This window comes from Cyphomyrmex costatus, unplaced genomic scaffold, assembly GCF_001594065.2.
Source record: "Cyphomyrmex costatus isolate MS0001 unplaced genomic scaffold, Ccosl1.0 scaffold112, whole genome shotgun sequence".
Taxonomy (NCBI): domain Eukaryota; kingdom Metazoa; phylum Arthropoda; class Insecta; order Hymenoptera; family Formicidae; genus Cyphomyrmex; species Cyphomyrmex costatus.
Window position 1 is genome coordinate 1,716,470 of NW_017275086.1, and position 14,286 is coordinate 1,730,755.

The 14,286-nt window shown below is 43.6% G+C and overlaps 1 protein-coding gene across 1 annotated transcript; it reads right to left on the minus strand.

Annotated features, from left to right (window-relative positions):
- Positions 1-8,470: 8,470 nt before the first annotated feature.
- On the minus strand, positions 8,471-12,954 carry LOC108776523 (toll-like receptor 3). Its single transcript, XM_018543172.1, has 4 exons — positions 12,930-12,954; positions 12,709-12,809; positions 9,593-11,259; positions 8,471-9,529 (listed from the first exon to the last, which is right to left on the minus strand). The coding sequence occupies exons 1-4, from the start codon at positions 12,952-12,954 to the stop codon at positions 8,860-8,862; spliced, it is 2,463 nt and encodes an 820-aa protein (XP_018398674.1). The 3' UTR covers positions 8,471-8,859.
- Positions 12,955-14,286: the final 1,332 nt, after the last annotated feature.

Below are 14,286 nucleotides of genomic sequence, written 5' to 3' on the forward strand. Positions count from 1 at the left end.
CTCATTCACCGTACTGGTGACTTAAGAGTTTAATTTAGTTTTCACTTGCTCGCGGTTCTTCTCTCTTTTTTTTTTTTGTTTCCTCCTTATTTCTCGCGGGGAGATGTATTTCAACGTGCCTTAGACGAACGCACAGCCTGAACTTTTTCAGTCTCGAAGCACTTTTTACGCGCGAACGAAATTTCGCGCGTGTTTACGCGAACGCGGAAGAGCCCGCCTCGGTAATTAAACTTGTCCTTCCAATCCAATTCTAACGTCGGCGTACGGGCCAGAAGTTGCGCGCCGCGTTCTCTTTTTCTTTTACTCTCGCTGTAATTCGTTTCGGACGATAACACGGTCGTTCTTTCGCGAGACGATATAATAACGTCAAAAAAAAAAATCGCGGAAAAATCAAGGAAAACTTTTCAATCTCAGCATTCGTTTTCCTCAGTGCTGCAATAACTGTGCTGTAAAATGGAATAACTTTGGCCTGAATAAAAAAAAATGTCTAGATTTGATCGATCCAGACGGCACACGTTCAAAATTAAAGACATCTTTGAGACGTTTTCGGGACGCGTTGTCAACATTTCGGCCAAAGTTGCCCCATTTTATAATGATCGGAGATTCGAAGGGACATTTTTGCGATCAATCCGCGAACGCAAGCGTTACCCCGTGGGTCGCAGCTTCCAGTCCTCCTCTTGCGCGAGTTCGGACCTACGCCGATCGCGGAACCGATCCGCGATCGCCGAGGCCTTTCCGTTCGCCTCGAAGGAGGGCGTCTCCTATTCTTCCTTTTTATCTTTTAGCGTAGGAAGAAATCGCTCGATAGATTAGCAGCTTGAAAATACTTTAAGCGGTTTAAGGATGAATATTGCTTTCTCAATAAGGCTTCGCTATGCTTTACACGAATGTACAGTGTAGTGTGTGCGTACGTCGTGTGTATTTGTGTGTGTCCCGGCTCGTCCGCCGATCAAATCTCGATTCGGAACAGATCTTAATCCTCCTACGTTATCGTCTTCCGAATCTAAAGTGCGTGGAGACGAGATTGAAGAATTACACAATCGCCTAAAGATATCCGATCGATAGAAGAAGCTTTAAGTTCCGCCATCCTGGAGAAGCGCGAAATATCACCCTAATGATATATACGATCTCTCATGGAATGTGCATACCGTCTGATTCATCCGATGAAAACTATTCCACTCAAGCTTGACTCTCAAGCGCGAATCAAGTATACTACATTATACATATAATATATCACAATACAAGATTAGGTCGTTTAAATTCGATACATGGGATATTATCAACGAAGGGAAATTCGTTTAACCATTCGCGAAATCATTGTGGGCGAAATTGCTTTCCTGGATGAAACGTGTGTACGTTTAAAGAACTTGAATACTTAGTATGGAAAAGAAAGTATAACGCATTCGTATCCTAATTTTTACACTCTTCCGCAAAGAACACGTGAGACAGGACTGATGCAAACTCGAAGTCGGACTTCGTCGTCCGTAAGATTCGCAAGAGATATATCTCGCCATTACATCCACACAGTCGCGTAAAAAAATAAAAGATTACGAAGAGAGTCCCGATTTCTCTATACATAGATAAATAAAGGTCGCGTCACAGAGAGAATCGACCGTTATGCTTGCCTTTTCACCGGCGTATAATCCCTCCAGCTTATCGTATGCATACTTACATCCGGGAATCGCGATCACAATGGCACAGAACGCGCATTGATACTAAGTTTATCGAGGAGACGTCGATAAGCGCCAGTGCTTGCACACCGGTACCTCCGGCGAGAGATTGCATTGCGCGCCGTTAAGTACGCGGAATTCGTCAATCGACACCCTGTCGTCGCCCGATAACGGGCGTCGCGAGCTCGCGGTCGAATGGCAGAACTCGAGCTTATCTCTCGAACGGCAGAAGGAACTCGGATGAGTCGTGTGTTATGACGAGATATGAGACGAGAGAGGTTAGCGCGGCGCCTTTTGACGTCGCGCCGATTTAGGGAGTCGAGTTACAATGAAATATATACGAGCGAGACGTACGTGAGAGAGAGGAATGGAACATACACTTTGACATTATAAATAGAATAGACGTATTACGCAATATTTTCGCGAGGAATGTTACGATACTGAAGGAGACGGAACGTATAAGTGGTCCTGCATCTTCGATTGATTCGAGATTTTTATATTTTCATTCGTATTTTTATTGGGAAGCTTCAATCAACATTTCTACTGCGATATTTTTATGGAGAGCGTAAACGGACGCCTCTCTTCGTGCTTAAATGTTGAGCTTGTATTCCTTCTAAAACGGTTCCTCATACGTCTTGCTCGTATACGTATCACTTTACAAGCGCGTGTCACACACGCAATCGATACGAAATGGAAAAACGATATAATAGGCCTTACGAACTACCGGCGCCCAATTTTGTACAATAATTTAATATCTCAATTAATTTTATTCGATAGTTCGAACGCTCCTCGCTTTTCGCGCTTCGCTCCTTCCCTTGTTTCGCTTTCCTTCTCCTTCCGAAACGCGTCGACTGACTAGCGATATACGATAACATTACAGTAATGATTTTTTAGTATGACGGTCATATCGTAAAATATACACTTTTCGCCGTCTCGCTTCTATCGCGACGGCCTTTTTAATACTCTCTCTCTCTCTCTCTCTCTCTTTCTCTTTCTTCCGTTCGGAACTATCTGTGATACTTGAACCCCAACACATTTACAATGCATTTTAATTACAAACACGCTACTTGAGATTTATCCGATGGCTTGCCTCGGTACAGGTTAGAGTTAACCAGGGTCGCAAATCACGGGGAAAGCCCCAGACCGATTGTACGGGTGAGAAAATATATGCAATGATTCTAACTTAGGCGCCACTTGCACACTGTCCACGCTGTTAACGATTCTCGGTGATACCGCAATACGAATTTGGCAGGAATTAAATGGAAAACGCGTCATAATTTACATATAAGAGATAAGTACATGAAAATAGACGCTACCGTCACTTTCGTGAGAATTTCTATAAAGTATTTTTTTTTCCCAATCATTTTCTGAATTTTCTCCTATTATTACAGTGAGACATTTGATAGTCATGATATAGAGATACGCGAATCAAAATATTTGACGTCGAATCGAATCGAATCATTGAAACATAATTTTCAATTAACAACATAATTATTGTTCAGCTGAATTTTAATATATAGATAAATAAAATTTCTTAAATATGTATATACATATATTTGATTAAATATTTAATATAAAATTAATAAAATGTACATTTATTTACAATTTGACGATAAGGTTGCAATATAGGTAAAAAATTATAAATAAAAACTGCATTTGTAAATTGGGAACCAATACGAATCTTGACATCAAATTTGGATTCAATTCGATTCGCACATCTTTAGTTCATATTGCAACATATCTGCACGTATTTACGATGAAACTCTTTTTATATTCGTTGCAAAATTACAGAAACGGGAGATCACGATTTTTCTTCATTATTAAAATACACGGGAAGAACAAAAGGGTCGCATCTCGTGAAAGACGCGCACAAAATTCTCGTATCGTCGTGCCTCGAGATTGTGTCTTATCATAAATAAGAATACAAAAAGGTCTTTCGTGTGAAATGAGCAAGGCGAAATAAGCGTTTCAGAAGAGAATGAGATTATCGTTCGGGAGAGCCTTATTGGACGAGACTGCGCAGGTCGCGCATGTCGCGCGAAGCTCTTCGATTTGCAAAGTTCAACGAAGATAAAGACGTCGAGCGAAAATTTGCAAAGTTTCCGCCGGATATTTCGGTGGGTTCTCGAACTTACGAAATTAGATACGTCCCTACGCTAGTTCTCTCTGTCGATGTCACGACGTTGAAGCGCCGGAAATACTGCCCCGCTCGTCTTTAGCACTTTCGCATCATCAAACGTGCATTACATGTATCCTCGAATCCACGATGTAGGGTAGTAATATTGCAATCTTTCCATACGTATACAAATATAACAATATTTCTGCGTGTGTATAAACGTAATCGTATTTTCAAGGAAAGTTGTATTTATGTTAGAGTAAAAGATTACTTTTTTTTTTTTTTTTTTTTTTTTACGCCACCATTTGTTCCGCAAAACCTATTCTGCAAAACGAGCGCAGCGCGTACGGTTGCGAGTTTTGAAGTAATCTTTAACACCGGTTTTATGGTACGTCGAGACGTATCTTTCGATATAAAATATTGAAAATTGTTACGATATGAAATATAGAAATCGTATAGTAAACAATGTTTGGTGGCTCTTCGTCGTGGCAGTCAAAAGTTGAGCGGAAATAATAGTCTAAATCTTTTTCAGAATCGATGATGCTCTCATAGTATCCGGCTATCGAACCGCGTAGATTACGTGGTTTCATTTGGCATCGAACTTATTTCTGAGAGCTGTTCGCTCGAAAACGATATTTCATGAACATCAGAGTTATTGTGAATATATATATATGTAGTGTAGAATATATACATATATATAGTTTGAGCCGCTCAACCGCTTTTTTTCGCCGTTTTTTTTTTACAGCATGGAATGCTTACAAAACCATCGAACTATTCGGAAAAATCATCGACGTATAGTTCGATTATCGATATTGGAAAAATTAAAAATCTCACAGTTTCCAGCGATTGCCAATAGAAAAGTTTGCTCTCGCGAATCTCGAACCTGGCAGCCGAAACTCGTTACAAAGATATATTTCGCTCTCCCTTCGCCAATCCAATCTATTAATTGTGATAAGTGACAATGTACACATTTAATTCTATCTTGGAACGCAGTCGTACACCGTAAATCCTGCTTTCATCCGACAAATTCGCGTCGCGTATCAAATAATAAAATTTCCCGATGTCAAATCGGCGTCAACGGGGTGGAAAGGGTTTTACGAGCGAGGATGAGTGTCCTTGAGACATGTGCAGACGTATCCGCAACGGTAGAGAGAGAATTCTACGCGGTTATACCTAAAAATGGAGCCGTAATATATTTTCCTTCGGCGGTAGCGGCGGGGCGCCGAGAACGACGGCGTTACTCCATTATCGATAGTAACTTTCACTCCCACCCGTGTCTCTTTCTTCGCCATTCGATGCATCTGTAATTTACCCCCGATAAATCACGGCCCGCTATCGTTATCGCGTCCGGTGTTTTATTCGACGAGATTTATTCTACCGACTTTTTAGCACACGCGTTATTCCGCGTTTAACGTATAATTTCGCTAAGTTTGCGAATCAAGTTTGCGAAGAGAACGGAATCAAACCCGCATTATTACCCCGAGATTGAGGATCGTCCGAAAGAAGCGCGATTGCAAATCAACATGCGTCTTCTGCAAATACTAAACGGTGCTCAATTTCCGTCTGATTTCCGCTGTGTCGCGAGGTTGACGCGAAGCTATATGCCCTCGAAGCCTAAATCCCAAACCCAGATTGCAGATTCTACCGGTGTGCTGAAATTCCGTCACTCTCTCCACGCCCAGCAGCGAGCGAGCGAGCGATTCGAGTGAGCGAGCGGCTGCATCGCGCCGCCGCCGCCGGAGTCGATTCAAGGTGCAGTCACCTTTCTCAGGCCGGGTGACCGTGGAATTCCACTGGGTACACTCGGGCGGAAAAATAATCTCGTTCCGTAAAGTACATCTTCGCCGTACACCTCGTCTCTCTCTCTTACAGCCTTCTCTCTTCGCTTTCTCGTACTCTCCACTGCGGCCATTACGCCGCCGGTCGGCGAACTAACTTAAACTCGGCCGCGCCCCGTGCATTTTAATGCAACCGCGATTTATCAGAGCCGCGGGATTTCCGATGTGCCGCTACCGCCATCACCGCGGGAATTGCCTTTCCCCCGTGTAATATCGAAAGTAAAAGTGACCGAAAAATTACCCACGCGGCGGATATAACGGCGGTGCCGCGCGATTCACGGACGATTAAATGGCAGTATTTCGGCGGCGCGCGGACCAGAGGAATTCGGCTCACTGTACCGCGACAGGAGAGCGCGGATGGAGGGGAGAGGGGGAGAGGATGTAACCTTCCTCTCGAGGATTCAAACCCTGACGTCGGCGAAACGAATCGTGTCTCTGTTCTCGGTTTCTCCTCATGGGATGCATTATGTCCCGCGATTGACAGACGCATGCCTTCGAGGAACACAATCGAAATTCAGAAGATTATAAAAGCAATTAATGTCGATAAGTTTAATTTAGTAATAATAAATTCAATAGATTCAGAGTGGATTAATAATTAATAATTATTAGCCGCTAATTATCTATTAATTATTTACCGTTCGAGAGAGAGAAACGGACGCTTCGGTAACGAAGACTTGAGCTTTTAAAATGCCGCATTTCAGATCGAGCTTCTATAAACGCGAATTTTGCACTGTTAAATTCATAATATTCGAATTATACTCCAATTGAGTTATTTTTAACGTCAATATTTCTGGAAGGTGCCATTGTTCCTACTTAATATTTCGTTAATGAAAACAATAAAGTTAAACAATTTATATCTCAAGAAAATATATTGAATTTTACTCAAATTTAGTTTATTATTTATTAACTGCACACATACGGACGTTTATTATTATGTTATTATAATTATTATAATTAATTTATTCATTATAATTTATTATAATTAATATATGTGGATGTTGTTTACTTTAAAACTAACCACGGAAATGAATTAATTTTGACACACATGAAAGTTAAAAATAACAAAATTTTACTCAATTCGAGAGATTGGGTTACCACTGCTCATTTGATATCTAACAGTGCACGAGTGTATTACCGCGAGAATTCCCTGGTATCCAGTTAGAGATCGACGTGACCTCACGATCTGAAAGACACTCATCCGTTGAAACGGGGAACGGACGATACCCGCGTTTTAGAAACCTGCGCGGTTCCCTAATAACAGCGTAAACCTTCTTAAGGTTAAATCCTTAACGCGATCTTATACTCTTAACTTACATATCGACCAGAGGAAAAAAGAAACGACCGTCCTTACATCGCTAATTCGCGTCGCAATGTCAGATAACGTTTTGATAGTTTCTGCATTCCCGCAATCTTTCAACGATCGAGGGATTAAATCGCACGCGGATACCCGCTTACCAATCTCTCTCTCTTTTTTTTTTTCATTATCTTCCTTTTTTTTTTCAACTTTAGTAAGCAGGTACCCGGAAACTCCACGACGACCTAAATTTCTTACAGTTAAAGATAGTCGAGGACGCGTTGACACTAGCTCAACTATACCGTCTCCGTCGTGCCTCTGTACATTGGTGTTTTTATTTAGAAAATAATTCGACCGTTTAGAATATATATATATAATTTATGTATATATATATATATACTTTTTTATTTATATATATATCTGTATATGTATATATTTATATAGCTGCGTCCTACGTTGCTTATAGTACGTCAATCTTCTCGCATATGATACATGTCTCATCTCGCGCGACACGAACTCTCAGTTGCGCGTCCGCTTGGAATAAAACGATCGAGTAGTGATCGATGGATCTTAACGAGTCGCATCTGTTCTTCGAATCGTGATCTTTGGATTCTCTCAGAGCCCGAACTCGTTAAGCTCTCGCCCTCGGATCGACTTCAAGAATGACTCGGCGTAGACCGATGCACTATCGAACTTTAGTTTCGATCGAGCTCGGCGGTTCTTCAGCACGATCAAGTGGTCGATCGCGCATATAGAATTTTTACGCGTGTATATGTATGTCTCGTATGGAACACAACAGGCTCCACGTGGCCGGATGGCCCGTCGTTTCTGAGAAAGAAAAGGGAAGGAGGAGATCGTGGACCGACCCTGTTTTCCCAGGAGTTATCCACGCGTGGGATTTCCGTTTGGCATCACTCATCGGCAGTGCTGATCTTGCGGTCATCAGTGATAAGACGAACGTGATAAAAATCCTGGCGAAAGTCATTCCGTGTCCGTTGGGTCTTCTTTTCTTCGAGATTCTGAGACGACTCCCCACGGTGACGTAGAGAGAAGGATATTAATCTTCGAGTAGTCGCGCGGGAAGATGGACTTATTAAGGACCGCTTAGGATTATAGACCAGGTGTATAATTTTCGGAATGCCATCTCGTTCCGGAAAAGATGCGGCATCTTTTACAGATATACTAAACGCAAAGCATATCCGCACCTTTTGATTACGATGAGGAGCCTATTGGTTATTTTTGCTTGTCTGTTGCGTCATTACAGGCCAAAAAATTAGAAGAATGAAAATTTCGAAAAATATTTTAGATATAAAACTGTAATCTGCGAAGAATTACTCATATTTAGACTCTTTACATTACTCAAGTTATATTACAAAAGTCTCATATAATCATTGCTTAATGTAGTTCTTTTTCTTAATAACGATACGCGTCGTAAAGAAGATTAAATATTATATCTAAAAGCTCAATTTCTTCATTCTTTCCCTTCAAAAACTTAAATAAAAGTATTAACTAACGAATGTCTTTCTAGCACCGATTATTGGCTTTCGACTGATCGTAAAATTGATCCACAATGGCCGATCCACGATGATACTAATATTTCGATCGTATACGAATAGGAGTCTTGAATAGATTGTATATCGTGACGATATGGCAATCGCACTTTAGTGCGATTTTTTTTGGTCTCGCTTCTTGATATTCTTCGTCAGCATGGTCAGTCTTCTTCCCGTTTTAACAGTTTTTATTCTTTTTGTATTGCGCGACGAAAGGAACTTTCTTCTGATTGGTCTCCACTGGTCTTCTTCATCTTTTCAAATTGTCAATTTCTTCATACCATATGAAACAATGGAGAAGTTCACGGTAATCGTGCGATCACGGTTTTTCTCGACTACAGATCCCATTTACTGTTTGCCTATCTGTAACGTAACGCGTTCGATTTATTATCTACGCTCGGTACGTGCCAATCACGCTCATGTCCAGATTGTCGCGCAACTCCATCTCCAGTTGGGTCTCCCTGTGCTTATCAGACCGATGCGACGTTACCGGTGGCGGTGGTGGAGGCGGTGGCGGCGGACCGCCGTCTCGCTCACGATTTCTTTCGCGAGCAGACGATCTATCTTTCTCTCGTTCTCTTGTGTGGTGATGGTAGTGATGAGCAGCGTGGCCGTTGACCGGCAGAGTGGGATACGAGGACTGGCCGCAGTTGGACTGATGCCTGGAGGGTAGCGGTGGCGGTGACGACTGATGGCGGCTACCGACTGGCACTCCGTTTTGAAGTCCGGACTCCAGAGTTCGTATCCGATCGTCCGACTCTCTGGCAGAGAGTTGCGGTTGCGAATGCGGCGTTCGGCGCAGGGAGTGACTGGAGTAATGGGATCTCGCGCTGTTAGACGTGACTCCGTCGATCGACGCTGCGCTCAGCGATGCTGTACCGTCGTCTATGACGCCTCTGAGCCCTCCTCCCGTTCCATTACCTCCACCTCCTCCACTACCGCCGCTACCTCCTCCTCCGCGGTGACCGGATGCGTTGTTCGTGACGGGCAGCGTCCCCGGGCGGCGCATCTGGCGCGCCGTCTCACCGTCGATGTAGGTGAAGCCCTCGGCGAGGGTGGTGCTGCTGTGAGGCAGAAACCAGACTCCACCGGTCCCGGGGCTCGCCGCCCGAAGTTCTAGCTACAGCTCCGTCACCGGTATTGGCTTGATACCAGCCGCTATCTGAGCATGTTGCTGTTGTTGCTGTTGTTGTTGCTGCAGCTGCTGAAGATGATGATGATGGTGATGCGTAGGCACCGGCTGAGACGGCGGTGTTTGATGATGATGGTGATGATGGTGGGCGTGTGCTGAACGGACAATGTACTCGTCATCAGAGAAAGTCTTCTGGTACTCGTGCTCTTTTCGTGATATCGCACGGTTCTTCCATTTGTAATCTTTGAGCGCGTCTCGTACGCGTCTACGATATCGATAGTATAGGAGCAATAAAAGACCAAAGAAAAGGCCTAGTCCGGTGGTGCACACTGTCACTATTAGAACCTGCTTGCGCGAATCCGAGAAGGCGCAGCCTAGCTCGTCTGCGGTCATGCCCTTGATGGGCTTGCTCTTGGATTCAGGCGGCTCGGCGCATATCACCGGGCTCGAGTTCCTCGGGACGAGTATCTCAGCTAGCCATAATTGACTGCAGTCACACACTAACGGATTCTCACTGAGATCCAAACGGCGCAGTTCGTTCCAAGCAACCAGCGACTCTGAGAATGTGATAAAGGCATTGTCACGCAGCATTAGATGTCTCAGATTTGGTAAACCGGCCAAAGAACCTTCCTCCATAACAGCCAGCCGTTTGTTACTGTTTAATACAAGAGTCTCCAGATTAGCGTTGTCCGAGAAGGCCCCCTTCTCCACGGTGGTAAGTAACTTGGCGCCGGATACGTCGAGCTTCTTCAACGTTGATAGACCTTGGAAAGCTCCTGATCGCAGAATCGTGAAGAAATTCTGACCTAAGGTGAGCTCCTCAAGACGTGGCAACACGGCCAACTGTTTCGTTGGTACTTCGCGCAGTTTGTTAGCACCAAGTTTCAGGGTACGGAGGGCATTCAGGCCGCGAAACGCTCCGTCGCTGATATTGTCTAGTCCGGCGCCCATGATGTCCAGCACCGACAATTGTTCGAGGCCTTTGAACGCGTCGTCTGGTAACGATGAGAAAGCGTTCCAACCGATGTGAAGCTCGGCGAGGGCATTCAATGGTGCCAGGGCTGGCGACGGAACGGTTCGCAATTGATTATCGTCGAGATACAGTACCCGAAGGGTGCCTAATTTTTGAAACGCCCCTGGTTCCACTTTCGATATGCGATTCTGACCCAAATCAAGCTCTTCGAGCTTCGACAAGTAAGCGAACAGGCCGTTTTTCAGCATCTCCAGATAGTTATCCCGCAGATTCAACACCGTAAGGGATTTGAGACCCTGGAACGTTTTCTCGGTCAGCGCTGAGATCTTGTTGTGCTTCAGATGGAGCTCCACAAGGTGTCGTTGAGCGTCAAAACTGCCATTAGGTATAGTAAACAGGTGGTTGCTGGAGAGATCGACGTTCTTCAGGTCACCGTAGAACTGGAAGGCTGCTGCATCCACGATCTTGATGCGATTCTCCTTCAACACTATTCGCTGGATGCTTGGATTCAGCGCAATAGGAATTACGTCTAGATTGGCGCCCACGCAGGAAACCACCAAGGTGTCATCGTCGCAAGTACAGCCAGTAGGACAGAAAGTCCGCGCCTCGGCCGTGCTGAGGGCGAAAAGGCCAACCAAGACGAGCAGATGGAGAACGCCGATGACGGTGAAGCTGCGTCGTGACGTCTGCAAATAATAAACGAGGAAATTCTTATTAATTCAGATAATAAAAAGTCTTATTTGAAGCAGCAAATAAATATTGCGATAGTTATACACTTGAATTCTTATATATCGAGAATAATTTTCGAATAAAATTCGCGCGTTAATTCAAGACCTATTCGAGTTTCGTCCACTCAAGAATCACTGTCGGGGGAGTGCAGTGGACAAATTTCCCGAGTCTCCGTCTAGCGTAGAACGTTGTCGACAGTCGCCTCGGAGAATCGATACCGTCTGGTGCACACCGCACCCAATTTATGCCGGTTTTACGACAAGAGCGTTGAATTATTTTCTGTGGAGCTCACCGCGCCGTGGCCGACGAGTAGCAGCAACGCGCTCGTTCATTCTCTTTCTCGCTTGCTCTCTCCACGCTCGTAACGTAAGGGTGAAGTTATTTCCGTTTTCGTTGGCCGCGATCGCGCACGTAGGTGCGAAATTAAGCCTGCCGCGCGCAGCTGAAACGCTCGACTGGCTAAATTATATCCGGAAATACGAGCGCTCGCGGCTGTTCCGCGGATAATAAGCTCTCGGGGCGTAAAAACTTCTATTCGAGATGGAAACGCCTGAGCACGCCGTCGTCCGAGCGCACTATGGCCCCAAGTATGCCGTAAAACCTAAACGGGATGGCTGATCCCCGAAATGGGCGAAGACGCTCGGCGTCGTTTTGGACGGAAAGAAAGCTGGTTCTCCTCGACAAGAAAAATTCGATATCGACCCAGATGGGTTCTGATATAGACACACTATGTCAATCGGGTAAACCTGGGAGATTGTTCCTCGCATGTTCCGAATTTAATGAAATCGTTTCTGGTGATGTTTTCCCTTCTCTCTTTGTCAAGGTGCCTCACTTGTGACTAGAAATCGATACTACATTGTTAATCTTCGATGAAGTAGGTAGGGTGTGACATACCCCCGTAAGACATGTAAACTTCTAACTTTTTAAAAAATACTGCGCTCGCACAAGTTACTGTTTCATGTAGCTGGAGTTACTAGTCGTACTAAATTAGCATACTTATGATGAAGTATAACATGGGATATGAGATACCCTACATGGTTCGCCATTGTTGATTTTTTTCACTTAGTTTGCGAAAGGTTAAACACGATCTTTACGCGCTCCACGTAGTTTCAATCCTCGCGCGGACCAAAGCGAGTTTCTATGCGGATCAAGCAGATTCGATCAAGATTGTTGGTGATCTGATGGATTGCGTTCAGTCTCGTTTATCTAGAGATTCATCATTCATGCGCGATCACGGCAACGCGATTCGTCGGATTGATAAGAGTATTTTTCTTGCGATAACAATCCGGGTCAACAGAAGTCTAAAAATCCAGCGAAATCGATCGTCCGGCGTGACAGTCGCACGAAAATGCCGGGAATATTAACGGCGTTTCGAGAGAAAAAAAAAAAGAGCTCGCGTGATTTACGCGGACGGAAGGATTTATTTCGAAAACTCGCCTCGCCTCGTCGAACCAGTGTCGGCGCTGATGCACTCCGTACGTCCGTATTAAGCCACATATATACAGTGCTCAGAAATCACCAATATATGTGTCAACATGACAGACGTCGAAAACTAAATCTAAGAGATATATCTACCTTTCGAGACCGTTTTCGTGCGACATAAACGACATAAAATGTTTTAACAAACTCTCGAGGACACGGGGGAAGTGCATACTCTCGGCACTCTTTTCTCGAGCGCCGAGCGGAGCAGAAATTCGTGAGACTTTAATTGCCGAGTTACTCAATGTCGAAATCTAAACGGATGAGCGTAGTTGGACGCAGCAGGTATTTGCTCTCGGACGGTCCAAAGCAAATCTGGAGCACATGAAGTCTGTCCCCTTTCGCTGTACATAACGCGCGACTTTACATACGTTTCAACGCGGACTGCTAATCCGTGCGACGAAATACGCGAGCCGGATATTCGCCGGCATATCAGTGCCGCGCGTGTCGGTGCGCGTATTAAAGCTAAAAACGGTCGCGTCATTAGGAAAGGATTATGCGATCCCCGCGAATGCGGAACTTCCGTGCGTCCTCCACGCGCGCATGACCCCGTTACTCATTTCTCATTTCAGTCGTATTACGCAGCATCACGAGTTCCGGCCGTTATTAATGAGGTTTTGGGCCACAAATAGACTTTTCCTCGTGCTCTCTCTCTCTCATTTCGCATTCGTCGTTTATCTTCTTTATTATTTTAATGAAAAAAAAAAGGATAATCGATGATTTTACTAGAAAGAATCAAATACTATTGTTATCCTCGGCAAATCGGTACGTTTCAAACGGGAATTATCTATCGATCATTTTTATTAGAAAGATTTATGAGAGAGATTTATTATTATCTGCAGAAATTTGCAAATCCAAATCTTTAAGCATCTTCAAAGAAGAAATAATGCCTTTTATTTTTTAATTTGAAAACACTCTTTTATCTTCTCAGTACAGTTTTTTATAATAGAATATTTGATTCCACACTTCTCTTCTTATTGTCATTTTTGGCACTCATTTTAGATAATATATTACGATATATCTAAAAATATATATAATATAGAATAGCATAATATATCTATATCTCTAATCTGCACCAAAGGACTCTCCACAGAACACAATAAATTTCTGTCTAGGTCGGCCCCTCTCTCTCTCGGTCTGTCTCTTTTTCTCTCCCATCCTCTCTTTCTCTCTCTGCATTACCTACATATTCATTATTTTCAATTAGTCTTTCGGTTCATTGCTATAAATCACTGTTGTATTTCTTGTAATATTATTTTCCATGAACGTTTTCTCTTTTCTCATTACTTCGTTCAATTCGATTTCGCTTCAATTATCGTGTACCTGTATGCGCAGTATTTATCTAAAAATTTGTCTAATGTTCTCTTCCATCACACTATATTATTACACACACAATAAAAAATATCCTTTATTTATATTAACCAGGTCTAAAATTTATATTAAATTTTTAACATAACCGAGTGTTAATTTACTACAATGTAATTATATTCATTCGAATATTATGT

Bases quoted from the DNA above. Each gene is read 5' to 3' on its own strand.
- LOC108776523 (XM_018543172.1), bottom strand. From the start codon at position 12,954: ATGCACTTCCCCCGTGTCCTCGAGA. The intron at 11,260-12,708 runs GTAAATCACGCG...TATTATTTGCAG, and splicing joins AAATAAATCCTTCCGTCCGC to ACGTCACGACGCAGCTTCAC. The intron at 9,530-9,592 runs GTAGCTAGAACT...GCCTCACAGCAG, and splicing joins CCAATACCGGTGACGGAGCT to CACCACCCTCGCCGAGGGCT.